The sequence below is a fragment of the Folsomia candida genome, unplaced genomic scaffold (genome assembly GCF_002217175.1).
Source record: "Folsomia candida strain VU population unplaced genomic scaffold, ASM221717v1 Fcan01_Sc001, whole genome shotgun sequence".
Taxonomy (NCBI): Eukaryota; Metazoa; Arthropoda; class Collembola; order Entomobryomorpha; family Isotomidae; genus Folsomia; species Folsomia candida.
The window spans coordinates 24,972,910-24,996,801 of record NW_019091193.1 but is presented as its reverse complement, the minus strand read 5'-3'; the positions used below and the strand labels follow the sequence as shown (position 1 = coordinate 24,996,801).

General features: G+C 39.6%; 2 protein-coding genes and 1 long non-coding RNA gene across 3 annotated transcripts; 1 reads left to right on the top strand and 2 right to left on the bottom strand.

Annotated features, from left to right (window-relative positions):
• The first annotated feature begins 1,459 nt into the window (after positions 1-1,459).
• LOC110852795 (chitin synthase chs-2) lies at positions 1,460-22,690 on the top strand. Its single transcript, XM_022100918.2, has 35 exons — positions 1,460-2,245; positions 7,910-7,984; positions 11,061-11,208; positions 11,682-11,736; positions 11,806-11,865; positions 12,241-12,367; positions 12,451-12,632; positions 12,768-12,818; positions 12,893-12,953; positions 13,022-13,243; positions 13,314-13,432; positions 13,488-13,571; positions 13,644-13,749; positions 13,847-13,885; positions 13,957-14,159; positions 14,242-14,335; positions 14,507-14,742; positions 14,823-14,937; positions 15,008-15,287; positions 15,387-15,600; positions 15,684-15,744; positions 15,841-15,966; positions 16,158-16,552; positions 16,659-16,752; positions 16,910-17,086; positions 17,203-17,237; positions 17,400-17,616; positions 20,179-20,367; positions 20,442-20,602; positions 20,677-20,853; positions 20,928-20,957; positions 21,053-21,272; positions 21,349-21,486; positions 21,563-21,879; positions 21,987-22,690. Exons 3-35 carry the CDS (start codon positions 11,111-11,113, stop codon positions 22,149-22,151), a joined length of 4,848 nt encoding a protein of 1,615 aa, XP_021956610.1. The 5' UTR covers positions 1,460-2,245; positions 7,910-7,984; positions 11,061-11,110; the 3' UTR covers positions 22,152-22,690.
• LOC110852803 lies at positions 17,644-20,115 on the bottom strand. Its single transcript, XM_022100932.2, has 6 exons — positions 19,971-20,115; positions 19,675-19,866; positions 19,363-19,606; positions 18,962-19,288; positions 18,550-18,893; positions 17,644-18,478 (listed from the first exon to the last, which is right to left on the bottom strand). Exons 3-6 carry the CDS (start codon positions 19,379-19,381, stop codon positions 17,786-17,788), a joined length of 1,383 nt encoding a protein of 460 aa, XP_021956624.1. The 5' UTR covers positions 19,382-19,606; positions 19,675-19,866; positions 19,971-20,115; the 3' UTR covers positions 17,644-17,785.
• LOC118434418 lies at positions 22,471-23,367 on the bottom strand. Its single transcript, XR_004833999.1, has 2 exons — positions 23,161-23,367; positions 22,471-23,091 (listed from the first exon to the last, which is right to left on the bottom strand). It is a non-coding gene; the product is annotated as an uncharacterized LOC118434418 (long non-coding RNA).
• Between the last annotated feature and the right edge of the window lie 525 nt (positions 23,368-23,892).

Genomic DNA, 23,892 nt, shown 5'->3' with positions numbered 1-23,892 from the left:
TTCCAGAGAATTTCAAGACTTTGTCTCAGTTTCCCACACGATAGGAATATTTTGTGGTAAAATCAGATTTTCGGGGTAAGATGAGATTTCTAGTTTCCAGCACTCCTAGCTAGCTCTCCTAGGTACCACTACTAGCTAGCTCTCCTAGGTAGCACTACTAGCTAGCTCTCCCAGATAGCTCTCCTAGGTAGCACTACTAGCTAGCTCTCCTAGGTAGCACTACTAGCTAGCTCTCCTAGGTAGCACTACTAGCTAGCTCTCCTTTTTCAAAAGCAATTTTCATGAAAATCTAAGAGAAAAATTATTTTTATACAAAATTTCAAAAATTTTTAGAAATTTTATTTTTTGAAACCGCCGCGAAAAAAGGTATTTTTATGCATATGGGACCTTAGGGTATTCACACAAAAAATTTCAGTCAAATCCGAGCTAGGCCGCTATACTGCAATTTTACCATAATTTCTATACCAAATTTCAAAAATTGACAACGTTTTTGTTTTTCGAGACCGCCGTGAAAAAATTGAAAACTTATTTCCGCTATTTTGATTAAATTATAACCCATAAAATGAATGATTTTCGTTCAGATCATTTGTTGTATTGTAATATGATGCACACTTTTCTGTGTGGACGTGCTCTGGTGCTAAGTGTGGAAAGGCCCGTGCACCGCACCAAGTTGAGGCAAGTTGAGCTATCTATCTAACAGAGCTACATTTCTTATCGTGTGCCCTTTCGTCTCTCTATTTTGACATCGTCCTACAGCATGCATGCATCCACAGAAGAGAGAGCAAGTAAAGTAATAAGTTGGCAATTCATCTCGTCGTGTAGAGTACAATGGATCGAGTGGTGAGAGGAAGGTGGGCTCATGGGCTGTGCATTTATTGGACATGTGCAAGTTTTGAAACTGCTTTGCCTTCGCCCTAGGGGGATTATTTTCTTGTGCACTCACTCTTGTGGCGACCCCACGGCTATAAAGGCATTATGCTCCGTCATACACTTTCATTTGCAGTCAGCCAAAGTACAGCCTACCAAACCCCACTGTAGCAAGTGCGTGCGTTTACAGCTCGAATATGCATGGCGCAGTAGTCCAACAATAAGCAATGCAATACTATGGACTTTGAAATCGCGAACCACACACTATGTGATCTAAATAGATGGTGTTTGCAACTTTGTGTTTCGGTTCCCCTGATTTTGAATTTCAGACCCAACGACTCTTCATTTCTAGTTGAATAGTCAAAATTCTCAGACCTTCAGCACGGTACAGAATATCTGGACGGGCTGGTGGCATGTCTTAAGAAATGCAAAGGATTTGATGCAGATTTCTCACAATGAGTGAGTTGGTTGCATTGTTGGGATTTCGAAGGGAGTAATTTACCTGTAGCAATAGCATAGGACATCCAAGATCACACCATGCAATGCTTCCCATGCTCACTCTCCAACGTTAAATGGAGTTAGTACCTTTCTGACAATGCAGTGAGAGACTGCTGCTGCATCTCGTCGACTACCTGCTGCATGGATCCTCGTCTTGAGCATTTCTGATAGTTTTCTACTGCCAATGACCATCATCGCTGCTTGGTCAGTACAGTGGTTTGCATAGAGGAAGAAGAACTGGACATCTGCATAGGCTGGATGATAAGGCAAATCTGCCAGCTCTGTCCCTCTAAACCTGAGAAGAGCATTCGTCTCGGGAGCAACTGACTGACTGACTGACTGGGGACCGAACAGAGGTCATTTGATAATCCCATCGAGCATTGAGTTGACCACCCACACGACGTTTCCGTGGGGAAGAAGTAAAGGGAAGTGAAATGGAAAGTCGGGCAGTGGGGGAAAAGAGTGTCGTTAGTTTATTGTACAAAGTGCTGTGTGATGTGAATTGTTAGCTGTTCTCATTTAAGACTTACTTGATCCAAACTGGTTTCAGACTACTGCTCCTTCTCTATTGTTTGAGAACTGTGAAATTTGTGTGCACCGTGACTTCAAGACTCTGCTGCTGATGGCAAATTATTTCATACCGGCCTCCGTTCGACGATATTTTACATAAGTTTGAGTGAGTGATGGGTGAGCGAGTCTCCTCTCGAACAATTTGAAGTAGTGTAAAAATCTTGACAATTGTGTCAGGAAGTGTTGAATTGGAATATAGCGGAACGAATAAACAAAACCAATAGATAAACCGCATGTGAAAATCTGTATCTTTCAGTCGCATCCTTCTCGTCGTTTATTCAAGTGCGTCCATCCAAACTACTACTTGGAGGTTTGTCTCTCTCTCTCTCTCTCAACCATTTTCCGCATCTTTCCTCAACTTGAGAATCTCAAGCCTCGTCATCATGACCAAATAATACGACATGTGGGATTGATCAAGTGCTCGTAAAAGTTTGTGCACAACGTGTTGGCCAAATATATAAATATGTCTCCGATGGTCTTCTGTTTGCATATGCACGAAACTTTGTAGTGTGTAAGCAAATTGCGGACCTTGTCAAGTATATAGTAATGATCCCTCCAAAGAGTACACAAATTGATGAGAGAACAAATTCATGAGCGTGAACTAAAGTACGACGGCTTAGGAGTACTATTATATGCATATGGTGGGGTACACGAGGATATTGCTGTGATTGTTGATTACAGATTGTACATAGTGAGCGAAATGCATTATTATTACCACACCACCACCACAATCTTCCGAATAACCAACCAAATTCTCTATCTTTCTTGTCAGTGAGAGAAAGTTTTAATGCGAGCAGTGCAAGATACGACAGAGTTGATTTTGATTCATTTCGTCTGAGAAGTACATGCACTACATACATCTTTGCATCAGTCTTCTGTAATAATAGTGCTACTAATAATGATCTGATTTAGTTGTGTTGAGAGTTTAGGCAAGAAAATCAATGCCCTTTCCCAGGTCCCTGCCGTCCACTCTAAATTCACATTTAAATATATTTACATTGTACAAATAAATATGTGTGAATGTCCCCAATCACCAAACATGTCCCGAGTAAAAATATTTCTCAATTTAGACTGAAATGAGAGTTATTCCCTGTAGCAGTATCATTATGAATCGCCGTAATGATGGGATGGTGATTAACGCATATGTAGCTTGTCCTTTGCAAATTTAACACTGCATTTTAATAATAATATAATTTTATAAATGGATCATGTTCTTAAATGATAAAGATGGTCCTCGAAACCGTATATAAACATTTCTTTCGCACTTTTCTATTTTACATTTAACACTCTTTTTGTACTACTCGGCTGTACTTTTTAATTTAATCTCTTACAATTTGACTTTCGAATTCATTACTTAATGATTTTTTAAAGCTGTATACATACATACGCATCAATACGTACATGAACCTGTGATATGCACTATTGTTATTGTTTTCTGCTCAACTTGGTTTGTGTATTAATTAATCCATTCCACTGCAGAGAATTACCGACGAATACAAAATGCAGTCAGAACAATTGACTCGATATGTTGTGTTTTCATAATGGCGTTATGGTTGAAAAGTCACGAGCACAAGCAGTGTTAATAACGTGTAGTAATTGTTTCACCTGTTTATGATTTTTATTTTTTATACGGTTCATACAATTTTGTGGAATTTTACTTTTCCTTAATCGTGGCAAAGTCCCTTCTCTCGTCGAAATTGATATGGGCATGACAATAATAATGGTGCGATTAATAAGACGTGTAAGATTTATTTTCTAATGGGAGGGCACACAATTATTAATTATTGGCATCCGCTCTTTGTTTCATAAACTTTCCTCCACTTTATTCGCTTTTACCTCATTTGTGTTGCCGTATTTAAACTTGACTTTAAATGTCTAACATGGATGTCAACCTCGGAGAGGTGGATAGGAAGAGTCGAAGGTTACCGCTGTTACATTACAGTAGATAAATATAAGATCACATATGCAAATACTCCTTCTCAGCAAGTGTGGAATAGTTAGAAAGTAGTTCACATCAGGTTTTGACCATTGATTGTTGAAAATACCCTCAATGTACCTGCCTGTTTACGTATTTCATGGAAAGTCGCGTCCCTCGCAGTTCAGATCTAATATTGGAGTGGTCAAGCTATATATGTGGTCAAGGTTGTTAAAATAGAAATCCGGTTCCGTGTAAATCCCATCCACCCGCACTCGACATATATTTACATAGTTATGTAGGAATAGGATACTTACTTACGTATATAATGTCACTGGTAAATAGTGGATACTTAAGCCACTGTTTCTGACAAAGAAGGTGACCCATTTTTCAGAGCAGGTACGCAAGTACATAGCTGGCTTATGGATGACACAACATGTCAGTCGATTGGTGATTATTTCAAACTCCTTTTGATGTACACATGGTGTATCCGTCGTGGTGCTGTCATGAGAATAACACTATGCGATCTCCTATCGATACATGCGTTATTATTTCTGCAGGGGTTGTGCCATTCTGTATTTTATCAGTGTCATTACCTCAACAATTTCCTCAGTTATGAGAAAATTCCTCATCCAACTGCTTATACACACAACTCACAAGGCAATCCGATCTCAATTGGCTAATTCGCAGTTATTTTATTTACGCATTACTACTTCAAACGTGCTCGACCCACACAACGCGTCCTCAGAAGAAGAGTTTACAATTATTACACAAAATTCTTATTGTTTATGCATATGTAACCCCTACCAATTAGTTAGTTAAATTGGTAAAATATGGGCCTTACAGCTTAAATATGAACTTGATTAGAAATTAGCTGTCTAACTTCTTAGCGTAATTTTTATTGCAAGTACAACCGGCCATTTAAGATTGCAATTTGTTGATTGCGACGAGATCGCAGTAATGCAAAGATTGGATTGGTTGCAACTAAGGCGAAACTTTAAGCATTCCAAACAGAAATCATGCAAATATCTTTGAAACTGTGTGCATTATTCCTTGGTCAATATCTTATCACTTGCACTTTTGAATGGGCGTTGTGGGTGCATTCAATGTCGATCGAGAGTGCTAAAAAATGAATCAGATTCAAAATTGCATCAGTCTCGTTGGGCACCCCATCCATCCATCTGAACAACAATAGGAAAGAATGCACAGAATGCGTGGGGGGTTATAGATAGTCTTTTGTGGTTATTGCATAAAGGACCTGCTTAAAAATATTTATGATTGGATTGACTCAGTTATTGTACCCATCGATACACGGTCAGGCTAGAGATGTTGGTAGTGGATACTATGCGCTTTATCCATCCATTGTGTTGTCGGCATCAAATTGTGTGTGGAGATGTGTGTGTGATATTTAGTAGCCGCATAAAATATGCACAACCGTTGATGCAGATTACTATGTGAGCAAAGTGAGGTGATCTCATTGTTGTCTCCTCTCGAAATATCGAATCCCATGCACTCATTGAAGTCATGCTGTCTTAAAACGAATGCAAAATTCTGCCTCCTTTTCCTTTCCCTTCGTTCAGCCAACTTCTTGAGCAAGGATAACATAAATATATATCGCATATGACGACTCGTTGGACTGGTTGACGATGACGAGTGGAGGAGAGCTCAGCTTATGCAAGCCTCAAGGAACAATATATTGGCAATGCACTTCTTAAATAACGTCGTCATATTATTTATGGAGATTAAGCAATAGCTGAACAAGACTCACTCAGACTGAGATTCAATCAGCCAAATGAAGTTGTTGGTGTTCTTGCAAATGGAAAGTTCTCTCGTGGAATGGATTTTGCTAATAAAACGGGTCGTCGGATGGAGGGCTGGCCTTGCTTAATTATTATAGTGAATAAAATATCAGGATTAGTTGGTACTTTCTGTCTCTTCGTAAAACAATTTAGGTCAGGCATGACATGACGAGACAAACTTTTTCGCTTTATTTTCTACTACCGTTTTGATTCTTGTTGGTTTTACTTTCATTATTTATGCGGAGATGCAAATGTCATAAAAAGAGCGTCACTTGTTGTTTTTTCGAGTTTTGATAAGTATTTCATCATTTGTGCATATCTTCTGCCTTAAAAGAACAGGTGAGATTCATCTTGTACGTACATATCTAAATGCATAATTTGTTGTTATGAAATCACGAAAACTGCATGCATGCAACTACTCATATGTATTACAATGGATATGCATGCATATTATGTTCACACTCGACTAAATGATCTTGGCTATCAATCAATTCACAGAGTTGTGACTCAATCTCAACATTTAATAATAATGTCATTTTAATGAAATGAGTTTCGCTAGCAAAATCGTAAAAGTTGTCCAAATTTGAATGTCTTCAACTCGTAACACAATTTTGCGTTTGTGCTGCACAGTACAAATTCAAGTGTTATTTTTAAGGTGACACCGACGACCACTGTACATCGTTTACTATCAACCGCATCGTTCGTCCTACCCTTTCAACCTCAGAATAATTAAACCTCCACTCTAGCCCTCCATTGTAAAAGTTATTTGGAAATAGTAACAATGAGCACATAATTCAGGAAGGTCAGCTTGTATGCAATTTTTATTTTACAGGCTTTTATAATTTAGGCGTATCTGCTTACTAGTGCATTTTTGACTTAAGAGTTGAATAATGCGTTCGGCAACTTACATATAGCGCCGACATGAAGATTGATGAATTTATTGCACAGGGATGTACAATAACCAAAAAATGTAGAAACTGCTTTACTTATTTTGAGCTCAGGTTTGAGGTTTGTCAACAAGACTGCTCATTAGATAAATGGAACCTGATACATACATCTTTATTTTACGGGCGGAGCATTCGTAGCATCACACAGAGTTTGTCTGTTTCGGAGGTGTCTTTCTGCGTGTATAAATTGGCCATCAGAGTTAAACAAGATTGCGATTCTAGTCTTTAACCAGCAACATTCCTTGATCGGCAAAGGCGTGGTCACTACTTATTATTTGGAGCTACATAAACCTAATAATGTCACAGGCTTCTGTTGTGCCTCTGTGGAGTAATGAAACACTCACGTTCGCTGCATATACTTATATTATTTATTAGATAAGTGGCGAATGTGAATGTTTCATTCGTCCTTATTAAGAACGAATTGTTGCACATTTTTTAGTCTACCTTCTTGTACAAAAGAAGCTGATCCGCGTCCGTAGATCTCTCTCTTATAATACGCTACGCATTGTAATATTTGCTACAATATTCTCTCTCCAAGTACTTATTTGCGCAAATAGTTTCATGGCCACGCTAGTTCTAGCCCTTTGAAAGTAGAATATGTATGGTTTGCTGCGAAGATCAAAACCAACTCCTTTGTGTCAAAATCTTCATGCTCTTGACTACAATTAAGTCAGCCCGAGACCAGCCCAACAAACTAGGCGTCCAAATGAAGGAAAAAATGTCGTATGATGCTGGACAAAAGTCAATATTTAATTATAACATATGATCCTATCGTTCAACTTTGCAAGAAACTGGAGCACCTTGGAAGGTGCGGCAGGCATCAGGTTTCCGCATAAGAAATTAATGTATATGCGTTCACTATTAATTAAAATCAATGGTTTATGGTACCCATTCTTCAATAGAGGCACATAGTTATTCCTTGACAGCTCCTACGTACTGTGACCTATGGAAAATTGGTCCATTCGCTTGCTTGTGACGAAGATTGTATATGCATGTAAAACAATGAGCAATTAGGGGCTAAGTAAAACTAAAGGGTACGTTCATGCACATTAATCTTGGCATCTGCAAAACTGAAACGGACTGAAGGACTATTTTATCTCTAATTATTAATTATACATCCATACTCCTCCCATTTCGTAAGTATCTCTCACCAGCCTCACTGACTCAGTCTGCAATACACAATAGTTGGCAAATTTTCAGACAATATTAAATCCAAGGGGTTTAGCACCCGTCCATCGATTGATGAATTGTGACAAGTGTGTCCACACAATAATTGCCAGTATTTAATCTCTGCGATTTATTATTTCTTGCAGGGAAAGAAGTTTCGCAAGGCCTTTGGGATAAAATGGGATCGTAATATTGTCATCTGACTAATTACCTGCACCTTGGTAAGTGGGAAGCAAATAATTTCAGTCCAATTTTTGTCGTAGAGCAGATCGAGAGATAAAAGTTATGGTGTAATCATCACTCCGTACCAACTATCTTCATTAATATTAATTCTAATTAATTATGCATACGCTTTTTGATTGATTACTGCTCTCGGAATAATTGTTTCTTGATGATCGAATATTGTCACTGTAGAAGATTGAATATTGCTTTATTTTTTTATATTATAGAGTTCATTATTCCTTGTTAGGGAGCGACATGTAAAAGTGCAAAAAATGACATATATTTGAGTAAGACTGTCGAATCTGCAGCAGCTCTAAATATTTGTGTAATGCATCCCCCATATATTTTATTGTTTTGTTTTATTTATGTAGTTGCATCTTGTCTTGTGAAATAGGAAAGAAAGTAAAATCCCAGCAAGCTTTAGCGTCTGAGGAGTGCATGTCATTTGCAAATGTGTAATTGGCTGTCATGTAGCCAGATGTGCATTTAATTCATATTTCGGAAGTGTACAAAAACGAGTGTACAAGTTGAATGTCAATGTGGAGTAGAAAAAAGTTCTCACTCGCACAAGACACTCGTTGTTTGTTGTATGCAAGTGAGAATAAAGTCGTCGAAGAAGTTTATGAAATGGCAAAAGTACATACAAAAGGCGTTAGGACATGGTTTTGACGAATTCGCGGGTGAATATCTCTGGCGGGGAGTTGAATTTTGAACTGATTTTTGGTCAGTTGCAAGATAATACTCTCAAAAAGATATGTTTAAAATTTTAGGCCGATAGCTTTATAAATGCCCCCTCCAGTGCGCCCAGAGTTGGAAGGAGCCAAAAAAACACTTTCCAAACTGAATTACTCATATAGCATGATAACCTAAGAGGTCAGAGGTGAATGATTATTAATATTACCACCCTAGATAATCATTGCATTTAATTATAAAATAATCCACAATGAATTACATAACGTTGGGCCTCCATCGTCGCTGATACTTTTTCATGAAAAGTGATCAATCGGACCGTGCATAGGAAAATTGACCTGCTGACCTTGAATGCGGATCCACTCGGTCAAATGAAGATTGAGGGCAAAGCTCTAAGTGTCCCAAATAATATTAAATTAAACAGTGAAGATTTTGTGTAAACAGTTTTGGAGCAGGACCCTAGCGAATCAGCTGTCGCGGAATCCTAAAAAACTCGTGAACTAATTTGGTAAATTAATGGTCAAATTTTTTCGAAAATAAATTTTACTAATCTTTTTGTGTCCCTTACTGCAGAACTATTTTATCTACAAGGTGCAAGTGGCAAAATAATAAAATTATTGCGTTTTGGTTAGTTAAATTATTTCTGAAGTTCGACATCGAAAACGACGGGAACTTTTCCAATAATTTTACAAGGTCTGATGAAAACTCAGTCCGTGGGGTGTAACCACTTATCAAAATTTTGTCAAAAGTACTTACAGTGCAATATACTATGTGTACCTTGGATAAAAACCACGTTAGGGATTTTTAGCATAAAAGTCGTAAAATGTGGGGGCCTTGAAAGTGGAAGAGTTGCGTTAAAGAGCTCATTCCATTAGGACAAGTATGAAATTAGACTGCAAAACGGACTTAAAAGATAAACATAAGGCAAACGTGGTATTATATAGTGAAAAGCATGCTAAGTCCCTTAATAATAGTCGCAAAGACGATTTTTGCATCAGGACCTCAGAAAAAAATATCTTGTTCAACGCCATTTTATAAGTACACTGGTTTGGAAAACTAAAAAAGGACACCTCTCCAAATTTGACCTTGCCTCATTTCGCAGAGTACACAAAATCGGAAGCCAGATATGCTTACCTATAGTTTGAGACATGGGCTTTCACATAAAAAAAGTTAGAAATCTCTACGACTAAAAACCATCCCGCAATTAAGGTATGAATTCGTCAAAACCATGTCCTAACGCCTTTTGTATTCAGATGTTTGTTTGGTGTGCGAAGGAAACTGGGCCATTCTCGAAGCGTTGAGTGGAACCCTTTTGGCCCACTTTGCTAGCATCTCCCCATTTGCCCACCACTTCAGCCCTTTCCATTCCCCTCTGTATTATCCATCCATCTAGATATTCCCTCATCCAAACTTACCTCAATCACGATGATTCTGCAGTTGCCACTACAATTTTAACAAGTCAGACCAAAATTAGAAATCCCGTGGTCCATTCCTATACATACACAGCCAATCCTTATCACCAGATATTACTTTGCGCTGTTGCTATTCTTGTTACTCGTTGCAGACCACCTTTCGAAGAATGTGGCTTCCTTTCTGGCAGTTTTGAGCACAGCGTGAGTACTTATTTGTGAGTCTGTGTGATATGATTTTTTATTCTTGAACTGCATAAAACGTTACAAATTGGTCTAACGTACACGGTGTAGCAAAACCAACCACAGCTTTGTATTGTTCACCCAATAATCTGTGGTTCATGCACCAATTACAATTTTCCATGTTGGACGCGTTTTCATACGTGATTGGTTAGTGGTAATCCTTCGTTGTGCTTTACTCAAGACGACATTTCTGTTGTTACACATTTTTGTCTTTTCTCCTCGAATGTGTGAGCTGATTGGAGTGATGACCTTGTCGGCTGAGATTGAAATAGCAGTACGGCGTCTGTATGTAGGGACACATAAAAGAGATGTTGGGAAGGGAGGATTTCTGCATTTCTTGATCACTAGTAACATATGCATCGCTTGTAATTCATATAATATACACGTGATGGTGATGTGCGACATATATCTCCTGTGCATGACGTGCATTTAGATAAACTCCTCAAAATGACTTTGATATGGTTTCATTTAGATTGTTATCACTTGGGTTTGAAATTAAGCCCAGTGTGAGAGATGGCCTTGTTCATTCATCTCTGCAACAATTTCTCAATCACAATGCCAAAAGACAATGCAATCCGTACTTCCTCCTCTTCAAGACTCGATCTCTATATTCAATTTGTCAACAAAAACTGACTCCATGCAAAAAATTCGATGTATTCTTAGGAGGGGCAAAGTCTGTGTGCATGGATGCAAATAGAGGGAAATTATGTACTAATGAACGCTACATTTCCAGATCGGCAGAGTTGACTCCTTCAGCCGGAAGGAGTTCCAGGGTTGAGGACCATGGCCAAGATGCCGTCGATGCGGACGGACGGGTCGGAGCCGGAGTACAGTGACGACGAAACGACGCCACTGGCACACAGCGATATTTATGGAGGAAGGTATGCTCATCATTTGGTTAACCCTTCTCAGTTTGCTGGATTTTTTCAAACGCTTTACATGGCACGCGATCATTGAATTCTTGTACATATGAACATCGCATCGCTACATACATCGCTGGATATAAATACATCCCTTTACAATCACGGGGACTTGTAGCAATGTTGATTCTTCTGTAAATATGTGTGCTGACAGATTGACAGGATAATAATTGAACCCAGCAGCTCTTTAATAAGTTCTTTCCCACAAATGATCACTCTCTTTTATACTGACGATCGTAATAACTGGGGAGAGAGAGACGTTGAGCTGTGCTTCAATTTGATGTGGTCGTCTCAACATTCCCATTCACGTCAGTCATCCCACGTCTCATTTCGTCCCATTCGATATCACAAGAGCTATTTATTCATTTATTTATTTATTTAGCTATGCTTCTGACTGATGCTGTATGTACATCGTCGTCATCTTATTTTTTCAGTCACAAGAATGTGGACACCAAGAACTGGGACGTGTTTCGCAACCTCCCACCAGAGGTAGGTTTAGTGCGATTTATTCAAGAATACTCAAACGTTGTTCACTAATTAATGAAATTCCCACCACAGACTGAAAGGGAGGACTATGAGAATCAGACTTGCTACCTTTTAATCATCAAGAGTTTGAAGGTGAGATTTTATTTTATCCTCCACATTCGTGTGGTTGACTATGACGATGATGAAGATACGAACAACAGTGTGTTTCCAAGCTCTATGCATGGTCATGACATGAGGACGTGGAACAAAGAAGAAAGGAAAAGTGAATGACCACGGGACAATGGTTCAAAATTATGACGATGATGTTGCATTATGATTAAGAGTGCTAGCTTTTCAAACACCCGTTTTCAAATCAGTTATGTCACGTCAAGTCTTCACATCTAGATTTCATTTTTGAGTTCTGGGGTTCATTTACATTTCAAGTGTGGGGAATGCAAGGCTTCGAATTCTTTGAAAGTTTCCAGCTCTACGAAGAAGCTAACATTTTTCCCAAATTATGGTTTCCAGATCGTGGCATACCTCGTGACATTTGCCGTCGTGCTGGGAGGATCCGTCTTGGCCAAGGGAAGTCTGTTACTGATGACCTCACAACTCGAGCCGGATAGGACGATCCCATTTTGCAATAAGAAATATGGTGAGAACGACAATGTCCACTTTTCAAGAGGGGACAACAATCGTATCTACATATTAATACACCACTGTTATTCACTATTTCAGGAAGAGACAAGAAATTTGAGGCCTCCATTTCCGAGGTGGAGCGCATCTCGTGGACATGGGCAATATTTTTTGCTTTCATCGTCCCAGAAATCGGGACTTTTATTCGGTCCCTTCGTATCTGTATTTTCAAGTCATGGAGGAGACCCACGGTTGGCGAATTTTTAGTTCCCCTCATTTTCGAAGTAAGTCGTTTACTTTGGATGAAATTATCTATGGGCGCTCCACTTACGAACTTATAAATCCACTTTTATTGTATTGACCAAGCTACACGTTCCCAATGTGACCACCTATTAATTATTGAATCTTTTATTTATTAGACTTGCCATGTAATCGGGTTGGCATTATTCGTATTTGCCGTACTACCGACGGTAAGTCATTCGGAACACACCAACAACTCAACGTATCCTTAAGTTATGGGTTTAATAATAGTTTTATGAAATAGATGAGCGTGTTAAAAGCCGTTATGCTTACAAACTGTGTGTGCCTTGTCCCTGCCATTTTTGGTGAGACTAGTTTTCCACACCTTCCGATTGTGTAGACTTACTAACAAGGGGCACTATTTTCCCGACAGGGATGTTATCTCGTCACCCGGAGAGAGACGCGAAAGGAAAGTGGGTGCTCCAGTGCACTCTGGACGTGATTGCGATCCTCTTCCAAGTCAGTGGTCTCTTTTTATGGCCATTGTTTTCGGCGGAGACCAGTCCGCGACCTTGGCTCCAGCCCCTGTCCGCGTTCCTCATCTCTTGCGGCTGGTGGGAAAATTATGTGGACGTCAACTCCCCCTTTGGCCTCAGTAAGTTGTGCCAAGCTAGGAATGTGCCATATACATTGAGAATTTGATATAATTTGGTGGAAATTTACAGTTCGAGCCATGGGAAAGGTTCGCAGGAATCTGGACATCAAAAAGACGACCCGCTATTTCGTCTATATTTTCATATCACTCTTCAAAATACTCGCATTCTTCTCCTCCATGATGTTTGCTGTAAGTTTACAAGAGTTTGTTTAGTACAATGTCACTTGATGAAATTAAATTGCAGGTGTGGATTGCTGGAGGAAATGTCAACAACTTGTTTTCTAAAATCTCCGAAGGATTTTCTTCTCATCAGATCAACATTACCGAGGTGAGATGATTCAAACACTGGGCTTCTCATCCAATTTGTTGTATGTAATTATTTAAACTGAGTCTGAATTAGATTCGCCCACCGGAAGTAGGAATTCTGCCCGACCTTCCAGGAGCTTCACCACTCGTGGATATCATTAAGGAAGAATCTAATGCAAGTCTGATACGACGAGTTCTCGGTATGTGACAGACATACATATAGCGTATATTTACATATGTTGTGTTTAAATTAAATATGTGTGTACACTGCTAAAATTTTGCGATGATTTTCATTAGGTGTACAAATAGTAGCAGCTTATCTCACCTACATTTTTGGTTAGAACAATTTACAATTCCACTTATTTTGTATGTTTTTGCCAAATAATCTAATAAGAATCTTTCTGCAGGGAAATTCGCGTGTAAAATCTGCATACAAGGATTTAGTTTTGCGTTTCCTGTCAGTTTAGCCGTCCCAGTTACACTCTCAATACTCATTTCACTTTGCGGGCTACGAAGTGAGGACGCTTGTTTTCTGGAAAATACTCTCCCGCAGTACTTGTACTGGAATTGTCCCAAGGATGACTTTACCTACAGCTTCTTTACAAAAGAAGTGCGTACTAATTCACAGATGTGTTGCATATTATTCGTTCGCTTGTAATAATAACGTCCCCTCTATAATTGCCACACTTTAGCATGCATGGGTTTGGCTCTTATGGCTCTTGTCCCAAGCATGGATTGCAATTCACATATTCATGCCAAAAGCGGAACGTTTGGCCAGCACAGAACGTAAGTACCTTATCGTATCTCGTTTATTTAGAAGTAGAGATCAAGTATTAGAATGCAAAAGAGTTGCAATTATAATTTACTAAACTCATGCTGGGATCCGAATTCTCTGTTAAAAAACAACACATATTAATGACTTTAATGCATGATACTTAAGGATATATGTAAATTAAGGTCTCTTTGTGACGCCGATGTACAACTCGCTCCTCATCGACCAGTCTATGGCGATGAATCGACGGCGAGATGACGACAATGACATTCGTGCTGACGACGTGGAACAAGAACCCGCAGAAACGGACTATGAAGAAATCAGATCCATTGACTCTTCTCACAAAGAAAAAGAGAAGGTTTTTAAAGGCGACACCATCCCCAGAATTTATGCGTGTGCAACAATGTGGCACGAAAACAAGGTTCGTGCGTAGGCAAACCTGATGTTTTTTTACTAAAATGGAATTAGGTGCATCAAGCTAATCAATAAATAAATTTTCAGGAAGAGATGATGGAAATGTTGAAAAGTTTGCTACGGATGGACGAAGATCAGTGTGCGAGGCGAGTGGCTTTAAAATACTTTGACGTGGTGGATCCTGGATATTACGAGTTTGAAAGTACGTCACAATTCTCCAAATTAATTAATATGAAACTGGCGAAAGATTTTTTTAAATATAACAATTTCAGCTCACATTTTCTTTGATGACGCATTCGAACTTCGAGATGAAGGAAGTTTAAACTCTCCCGTTATTTGCAACTCTTTTGTGAAACTGTTATGCTCCACACTCGACGAAGCAGCCACGTTTGTTCACGAGACTCAAGTCCGTATCCGCCCCCCAAAAAAGATTCCAACGCCGTATGGAGGTCGGCTTGAGTGGGTGCTACCCGGAAAGACTAAAGTCATCGCTCACTTGAAGGACAAATCCAAGATTCGACACAGGAAACGATGGTCGCAAGTCATGTACATGTGAGTTTCATGCCGATAAACTTGTCCTTCTTATTTTAAAAAATGAATGCTCTATACATAATTAAATGCATAAATTAAATTGCGTTCTAACTACTCAAGGTACTACTTGCTGGGTCATCGCCTCATGGAATTAAGTATCCCTGTCGCTAGGAAAGAAATGATTGCCGAGAACACCTACCTGCTCACCCTCGACGGAGACATCGACTTTCAACCCAACGCTGTCGAATTGCTGGTGGATCTTATGAAGAAGAATAAAAATCTGGGAGCCGCGTGTGGTAGAATTCACCCCGTCGGGAGTGGACCCATGGTTTGGGTAAGCAATACTCACTCCACTCGTCACTTATTGCACTCTTGCCATGTCATTAATCTTATTGCGAATCTTTTTTCTAATTTCAGTATCAAATGTTCGAGTATGCTATTGGGCATTGGCTGCAAAAGGCTACGGAGCATATGATTGGTAACCATTTTTGTTGTATTTTATTTTCCTTTAATTAAACCCGTTGAATGTCTACTTTTCCGCCATTAAAAACTCCCCTTTCCTTCCTCGCAACAGGTTGTGTCCTCTGTTCTCCTGGATGTTTCTCTCTCTTTCGTGGGAAAGCTCTCATGGACGACAACGTGATGGCCAAATATACGCTTCGATCCGAAGAACCACGCCACTATGTGCAATACGATCAAGGTACAACCCTCAAGACTGTCGTTTTTAGTTAAATTTAAGTTAAAATTAAGTTAACCAGACTTCCAACAAAGAAACAAGTAATTCGTTTATTCACACTTCAATATCTCGATGAACGACAAAAATCCATTCAATTGAGCATTCTTCAAAACAAAACTGCAAATTATTATAAACATTATTATATTTTATTCAAGGCGAGGATCGTTGGTTGTGCACGCTCCTCCTCCAACGAGGATATCGAGTGGAATACTCTGCCGCCAGTGACGCCTGGACCCACGCCCCTGAAGGGTTTGGAGAGTTCTACAATCAACGTAGGCGTTGGGTGCCGTCCACGATTGCCAATATTTGTGACTTGCTGGTCGACTACAAGAGAACGATCAAGGTCAACCCGGACATTTCCCTTCCCTACATTATTTACCAGTCCATGTTGATGGCTGGCACGATCCTTGGACCCGGTACGATTTTCCTTATGTTGGTCGGTGCTTTCGTCGCGGCTTTCAGGATTGACAACTGGACCAGTTTTTACTACAACATTATCCCAATCACACTCTTTATCGTCGTTTGTTTTACAATGAAATCGGACATTCAGGTAATTAATTGAAAATAGAATGCTTTTTTCACACCGTTTTTGAGTACCATCAAATCATCGTGAGCGAAGTCGACACCTATCTCCATATCTGAATTTAACTTTATAGCTGCTGGTGGCTCAGATACTGTCCACGGGGTACGCCTTAATCATGATGGCCGTAATAGTGGGAACAGCGTTGCAGTTGGGAGAGGACGGCATCGGTAAGTTAATATATATTTTCAGGCCATTTGGTACAGTTCGCGACACATCGAGCTTTAGCCATACAGTTATCGGTGGGGCACATTTATTTGGAAGTTTACAATTCGCCCCTGGTCCAAATGTTTGTTTCACCGTATTCAACGAAATTCTGATTTTCAGGATCACCTTCGGCCGTGTTCTTAATTTGTCTCACGGGGTCGACGTTTATAGCTGCCTGTTTGCATCCCCAAGAATTTTGGTGTGTGGTTCCCGGAGCATTGTATCTTATGTCGATACCTTCCATGTACTTGCTCCTCATCATCTACTCTCTGATCAACCTCAACGTTGTGTCCTGGGGTACGCGTCTCATATATGTTTTCTTTATTATAACTTTCATCTTTCTTGTTTTTTTATAAAAATTTAAAACTAATATTCCATTATTTTTTATTTTTTTCTATTATTTTATTTTTTAGGTACTCGAGAAGTTCCAACCAAAAAGTCAAAACAGGTTCGACCTCATTAGCATTTCCACAAAGTTAACTTACTTCTCGCATGGGTCGTGGGTCCAATTGGTTGCCAAATTTAGATGCACATCTCATATTTATGAAAAATCTTGACGAATTGTCAGAGAACTTGATGTACATATCTATTATTTTTTGTCGGGTGTTAGGAGTTGGAGGCGGAGAAGAAGGCAGCCGAGGAGGCGAAAAAACGTGCCAAGAAGGGCGGATTTTTGGGTTTGATTCCTGGAACGAATGCCGACGACACTGAAGGCTCACTCGAAATCTCCTTTGCCGGATTGTTCAAACTCATGTGCTGCACGCACGAGAAGCCCATTGACGAGAGGCAACAATTGCTCCGAATTGCAGAGTCCTTGGAGAAAGTGGGTGAGAAAAAGATATTATTATATTAGTTATAGATGTTTTTATTCCCAAGCCTTCCTGAGCGTTTGCATTTGCATTTGTGACATTTCTTTAAGCTGAGGTTGCCTCGGTAATTAATTCATTTACTTACATGACAATCCATTCAAAACAAAATTGTAAATTATCATCACCATTATTCCTGGTCGGACACTTTAGGTCCTAAACTAACATCTACTGAAAACTTTTCCATTAAATACCCGTGTACAATTCCCCACGACTTTTTATCTACAAAACTCGAATTGATCTGTCTATTAATACAAAGAGGGTGAGATTGGGCAGAGAAATCGGACGGATTTATACAGTTTCGGAGTCGTAAGAGTGATGCTATCAGGGCACAAATTTGGAGATGACACTCCCACTTGTATCGCTCATCGTCACGAACGAGTCCAATTGGGACAATCTTGGGGTCAGGATGGGAGGGTGGCTTGTTATTTTTGTAGTCGACGATGGGGTCTGCATGATTGAAAGAGTTACCGTGCACGCCACTTTTGAGGGCTTGTCCAGCATAAATTACATACGGACTCGAGAAAAAGTATAATGCAGCGATCTTCTCTTTCATCTTGTTTTTCCCGTGTGACAACAACGTCCCTATACTTTCACCCTTTTCTGCTCTGATGAGAAATGGAATTTTGAGACTCTCCTCCAGAGTAATTGCTGCTACTGCTGATGATGACAGCTTATCATGAATTCTAAGCTCCATCCCACATAGATCCATCTCGTCGACTAACTCCTTATACGCACCATTGGGGAGGTTAATGTTCACATGTAGGCAAATTATTTTGATGGTTGTATCGGGCCACAAGAGCAATTGAAATAGGGTCGTAGTCTAAAAAGTATTGATTATGAATTATTAAGTGAAAGAGAGTTACATATTTACAGCATTATTATTATTAGTACCTGTCGTGCCGAATAAATTTTCATCAATTCATCCTCATCATCAAAGTAGAGGCGGCGCTCTTCAAGTTCAACTAATTCGGGGACTGGTTTCTTGGCTGCTTTACGCTCTTTGGAGTATACGTTCCACACCGATTTGTTAATCTGAGAATTGATTGCCCGTGTGGCGTGAGCTTGTTTTTCATCCCCATAACTGTGTGTGAAAGAGGCAATAACGTGGAGGATAACGTTGTGCTTCTTATTTGCCCCATCCGTAAATTGGCACAAGACAAAACCAATTTGTTTTCCTTTGTGGATTTCACATCTTGGGATCTGTTCCATAATAGTGGACGTTGTCTTCACACAGTCTAGAAATATGTCATACTTACAATCGGGTTACATATGTAATTCATTATTAATAAAAAAAACAGCTTACTTGGAATCTCGGCACAAATAAAATTATATTTCGTGTTTGGTTTCAAGTATACGAATAATCCATACGCCCGGTTTTGATTTGGTGGTGACCACGCCACCCTTGACGTTGTTCCCGGAACCATCAAACCGTCTGCCCCCGCTTGTCGTATCTTAGTCTCTGCAATCTTTCTCTCTGCAGCAGTGAGTGGGGGATATCGTCCCGTAATAAATTCGGGGGTGAGAGGGGTCAGATCAGAAATGGTCGACTGTTGGGATCCCATCTCTTCATCTCTATCCACCGTTCGTGCCAAAGTGCAGATAAATTCACGTAATTTATTATCTCCTTCATCTAAAGACAAAAAACAAACCATTTCATAAATAGCACACCTCGTAATAATATGAAATGCAAATAATTTTGCTCACCCTCTGACTTATTCGACATCCTCTTGGCCGTACTCAAGGCTTTGGTGATTTTCCACCAGTCAGTACCGGCCTTATCCTCTCGCAGATTAATTTTTCGGTTGACATAACCTCGTTCGGGGGACTGGTGGGTGTGCCTCTAAAATATCTTGTTCCTCCCTCTTTGCTCTCCACCATTGCCCACTCTTGTTTCACCACCAGTTCATCTTCCTCGTTATCATCCTCATCCGAGTCAAGTTTAAGAAATCTGTTGAAATTATGCATAAAAACAGTCATCACATATTATGGCATGGTTTTCATTATTTGGGAAATTACTTAAAAGTTGGCAATTCCTCCTCCTTGGCGTCATCATCGTCACCCTTCTTTTTCTTTGATGATTTGCTGCTGGTGGGAGTGGCTGCTTTCCGCTTGGAAGAAGTCGATGGCGTGACTGGCTCTGTTGTTCTTGAACAAGAGGAGGGAGGGTTGACGAAATCGTCGTCACCAGACTGATCACTCATCATGAACCTACATAATAATAATATTTGGACAATTAAATTAAAAACCTTGTCATGATCATATGCAAACTAATTATACTAATAATAATAATATCATACATGATAAGTACTTACGTGAAATTACTAGCTAATTGGTTGAAATTGTAAAAAAAAACAGTTTATTATTGGCGGTAAGAGGGATGATGACTGTCTTTCTATGATGATATCACTTTATTCATTCGGATGGGGAATATTGATAATTGTATTATATAATTGGAGTTTATCAAAAAGAAAGGTACACAAGGAGAACAAATAACGAAATGAGGTTTTATTTTCTTCGTAGGGAAACGACTGGACGGAATAGAAAGGCAGATGGACATCCCTGTCGCCGGAAGACGCATTTCCACCGTTGCACACTCCGCAGCCAGCCCTCGCCATCGGGACAACTTGAGTGGGCTGGAGGAAAACAATGGGGAGGACGGGAATGAAAACAAGCACGATGATGATGACGACGATGAAACGTCCTCATCGGGTGAGTTTATCAGTCTTCGGTAAAATGGGTTTGTAGTAAATAATGGAAAGTAAATAATAATGTTACTAACACAGATACGAGAGAAAAGCGTGACGACATGATAAACCCATTCTGGATTGAGGACAAGGATTTGAAACGAGGTGAAGTGGATTACTTGTCGGGAACGGAACTCACCTTCTGGAAGGACCTAATTGACAAGTATTTGAAACCGATCGATTCTGATAAGCAGAAAGAGGTTGGTTGCAAAAAAAATATTGTTTGACTGCGGGTTCTCATGACCATCCACTAATTTCCCAAATTATTTTATAGGCTCGTATCGCCAAGGCTCTTGCAGAATTGCGCGACCGTTGTGTGTTCTTCTTCTTCATGTGCAATGCAATTTTCGTGATTATCGTGTTCCTTATGCAACTAAACAAGGATGCCTTGCATCTCAAGTGGCCATTTGGAATTAAAAACAATATTACTTACAACGAGTTGACTGGAGAGGTGGGCTTTTAAACAATCATATTTGTAACTCCATAACCGTAAAGTTATAAATATAATTTGCTATTTATTCTCAGGTTTTTGTGACAAAGGAATATTTACAATTGGTAAGTTAATAGATAAGCATTCCTCTTTGCAAGCACATTAAAATTGTCTCATACATACAGTCAACTGAAAAATTGTGCACTAAATTGCATTACAGGAACCTATCGGCTTGGTCTTCGTAGCCTTCTTTGCTCTTATTTTGATCATCCAGTTTGTGGCCATGTTGTTCCATCGTTTTGGAACACTTTCCCATATTTTGGCCTCCACTGAGATATTCACGTGTGGAAAGGATGTGGACACAATTAACCCCGAGTTGAACGTGGAAAAAGATGGAGTCAGGCTTATCCGACAGTTCCAAAAATTGAAAAACTTGGATGGTAACCAGTCTAAAAATTTTACTATCTGCAGACTTTCTAGGTTATGCTAATATTTCGTACGGTTGTGTTTTTGAAGGGGACAGCGACAGAGGTGGTGCTGGTGATGTTGCGAGAAGGAAAACTATTCACGCCCTAGAAAAACAAAGAAATTCTAGAAAACAAGTTGGAACGCTGGACGTTGCATTTGAAAGGAAATTCAAGGAGATTCTAAACTGTGAGTCGTCGTAACAAGGAGCTTATTTTTTAAAGTGATCAAGCTAACTTAATTAAACTCGTCTTCTTATATTTAGCACCCGATAAGCAAGCGCGAATTTTGGGAGGTGACCATTTCCAAGTGACCTTTGAAGCGTTGAAAGAGCGACGAACGAACGTTTTAGAGAGACGAACTTCGAAGGCTGAGCGTAAAAAGTCGTACATGGAGACGTTGAAGGGTCCCATTTTGCCACACCCCAACGGTGCTGGTCCCCCTCTCAACGGAAGTCTGGTACCAAACTCGGCTTCCAGGACGCGTGGGAAGGCCCCCAAACCGAAAGTGACGAGCATAGACTTTGCCAACAATGGGCTTCCTCCCCCAGCCCACATGCCTGCACCTGCTCAGCTCAATCCGGTATGACCAGCACATATTTATGACATGCATACATATTCATCAACATTACGCAATGATGATAATTGATAATGCATTTCTTGATACAAAAATGTACTCTCCATGCACAGGGTTTCTTGTCGGACGATGAAATCCAATTGTATAATGTGCAGTCGAATAGGCGAAATTCAAGAGACTGGAGAGACCCGGACGTCGGTGGGAGTGGGGAAAACTCTTCCTTGCGAGGTTCCTACGACCATCTACCCAACCGACGAAATAATAACAGTCAGATGTGATTAACTAAAAGAGGACTTATCGAGATATTATTATTACAATTATCTGCCTAATTATAAATGGAATGCACCACTCTAAAAAAAGCATGAAAGTGGATTCATCATTCATGTTTTATATTTTTAAAAAAATACAAAAATGTATATATTTATTTTCGTCCGTTCCATAATGTTATATATTTTTCTAATTTTTTATACAATGACGAAAATCGACACATTAAAAAAAAATTTCCATCCCTCATAGAACAAATATATTATTGTTCACTTTATTTTATTATGTATGCCATACTGTTGGACAAAGAATTTTACTTCTAATTTTAAATTGTTGTACTTGTACTGTGTTTATATCCCAAATGATACGTAAAGTTGTGTATGTCAACGACGTATAAAAAGTAATTATTACAAGTACAGAAAAAAATGACATCAGCTATTTTAAAATGAGCATGTCGAAAATGTGAAACAATTTTTGTAACGAGATGCGAATACGCAACGAATGAAATTGTTTTAGTAAGAAATAAAAAATATTATTTTGACGACTGAATCAACTAATTGATGTAACTCCAAATTTTAAATGTAATTAGTTCAAGTGTGCATGACACGCATGACGATGACGACTCATATAGCAGGGGGACTTTGAGCGTATTCCTCTGACCTCTATTCTCTCTGGCCGCTACGTAAAAATTGTGCATGGACACTTGTAGGAAGTAATTTCTAGGATCCCTGAATTTTTAGTTGCTACTTGTGGCTAATTGTAGCTAGAAATTGTTGCTATTAATTCTGAGATATTTTTAGCTACATCTGTATGTGCTCACTGCTACTCTTTCTCACGAGTCTTCCAATCGGGAAATTGAGACTATTTACAGAGCCGAAAATGATCGTGATGGTATTTAATAAAGGTGAATGGATGAGAAAAGCAGATCCGACTAAATTCCGCCAACATTGCACACTAAAATTTGATACAAATAAACAGAAATATATTAAAGTAATGTTTAAAATGTAATGCATGGTTAATTACATGAGCCAAGGCGTGACGTCAACCTGTGACGGCCCAATCACTTAAAGAAGTCGAAAATATGTGGGCACATTCAGCTCTGGAAGAGAGAGCAAAATAGCCGCCGTACGAGCGCAGATAGGTGAGCCCATAGTTGAATTAGTAAGTAGCAAATAGTTCACCGAACTGTGACCAAATACCCGCAACGTCAGTTACACAACTCATGTGTTGCCAAACTCGGAATGGCTGTATCATCATCATCCGTCACCAAGTATCATAGCTCGGGATGATTGGCAGTGCAGGAGAAAACAATTTCATCACCATTACATTGGTAGAAAGTGGAAATTCTCAATCAGCGCAACTTAGAAATTGCACAGGCGATGTGCTGCTCCCCACCAAAAAATACTACGCCATGGATGGTTTATTATTACACATCACTCGAGTCAATTGCTTTCCTCTGCCGTCGTGGCATGAGAATCGTCCCATGAAGAAAACCAGCCCTGTGTGTGAGCTATACGTGCATACACAAAGTAATAATGCAGTGAAAGTTGGTGGGTTTGCATGCAATGATGAATCCTTCATTGGTCCCTCTTGCTCCTGAGAATGGTATCCACTCTCCAACCTCTCCGTGAGACATAGTATGCAATGCCTTACCTCCTGCCATCATTCATTACGTACACACTCTGCCGAGGTCGTAACAATAATAATGTAATGAAGCAAGTAAAAGCGAAGGCGATATCTCTGACGGCATCAACG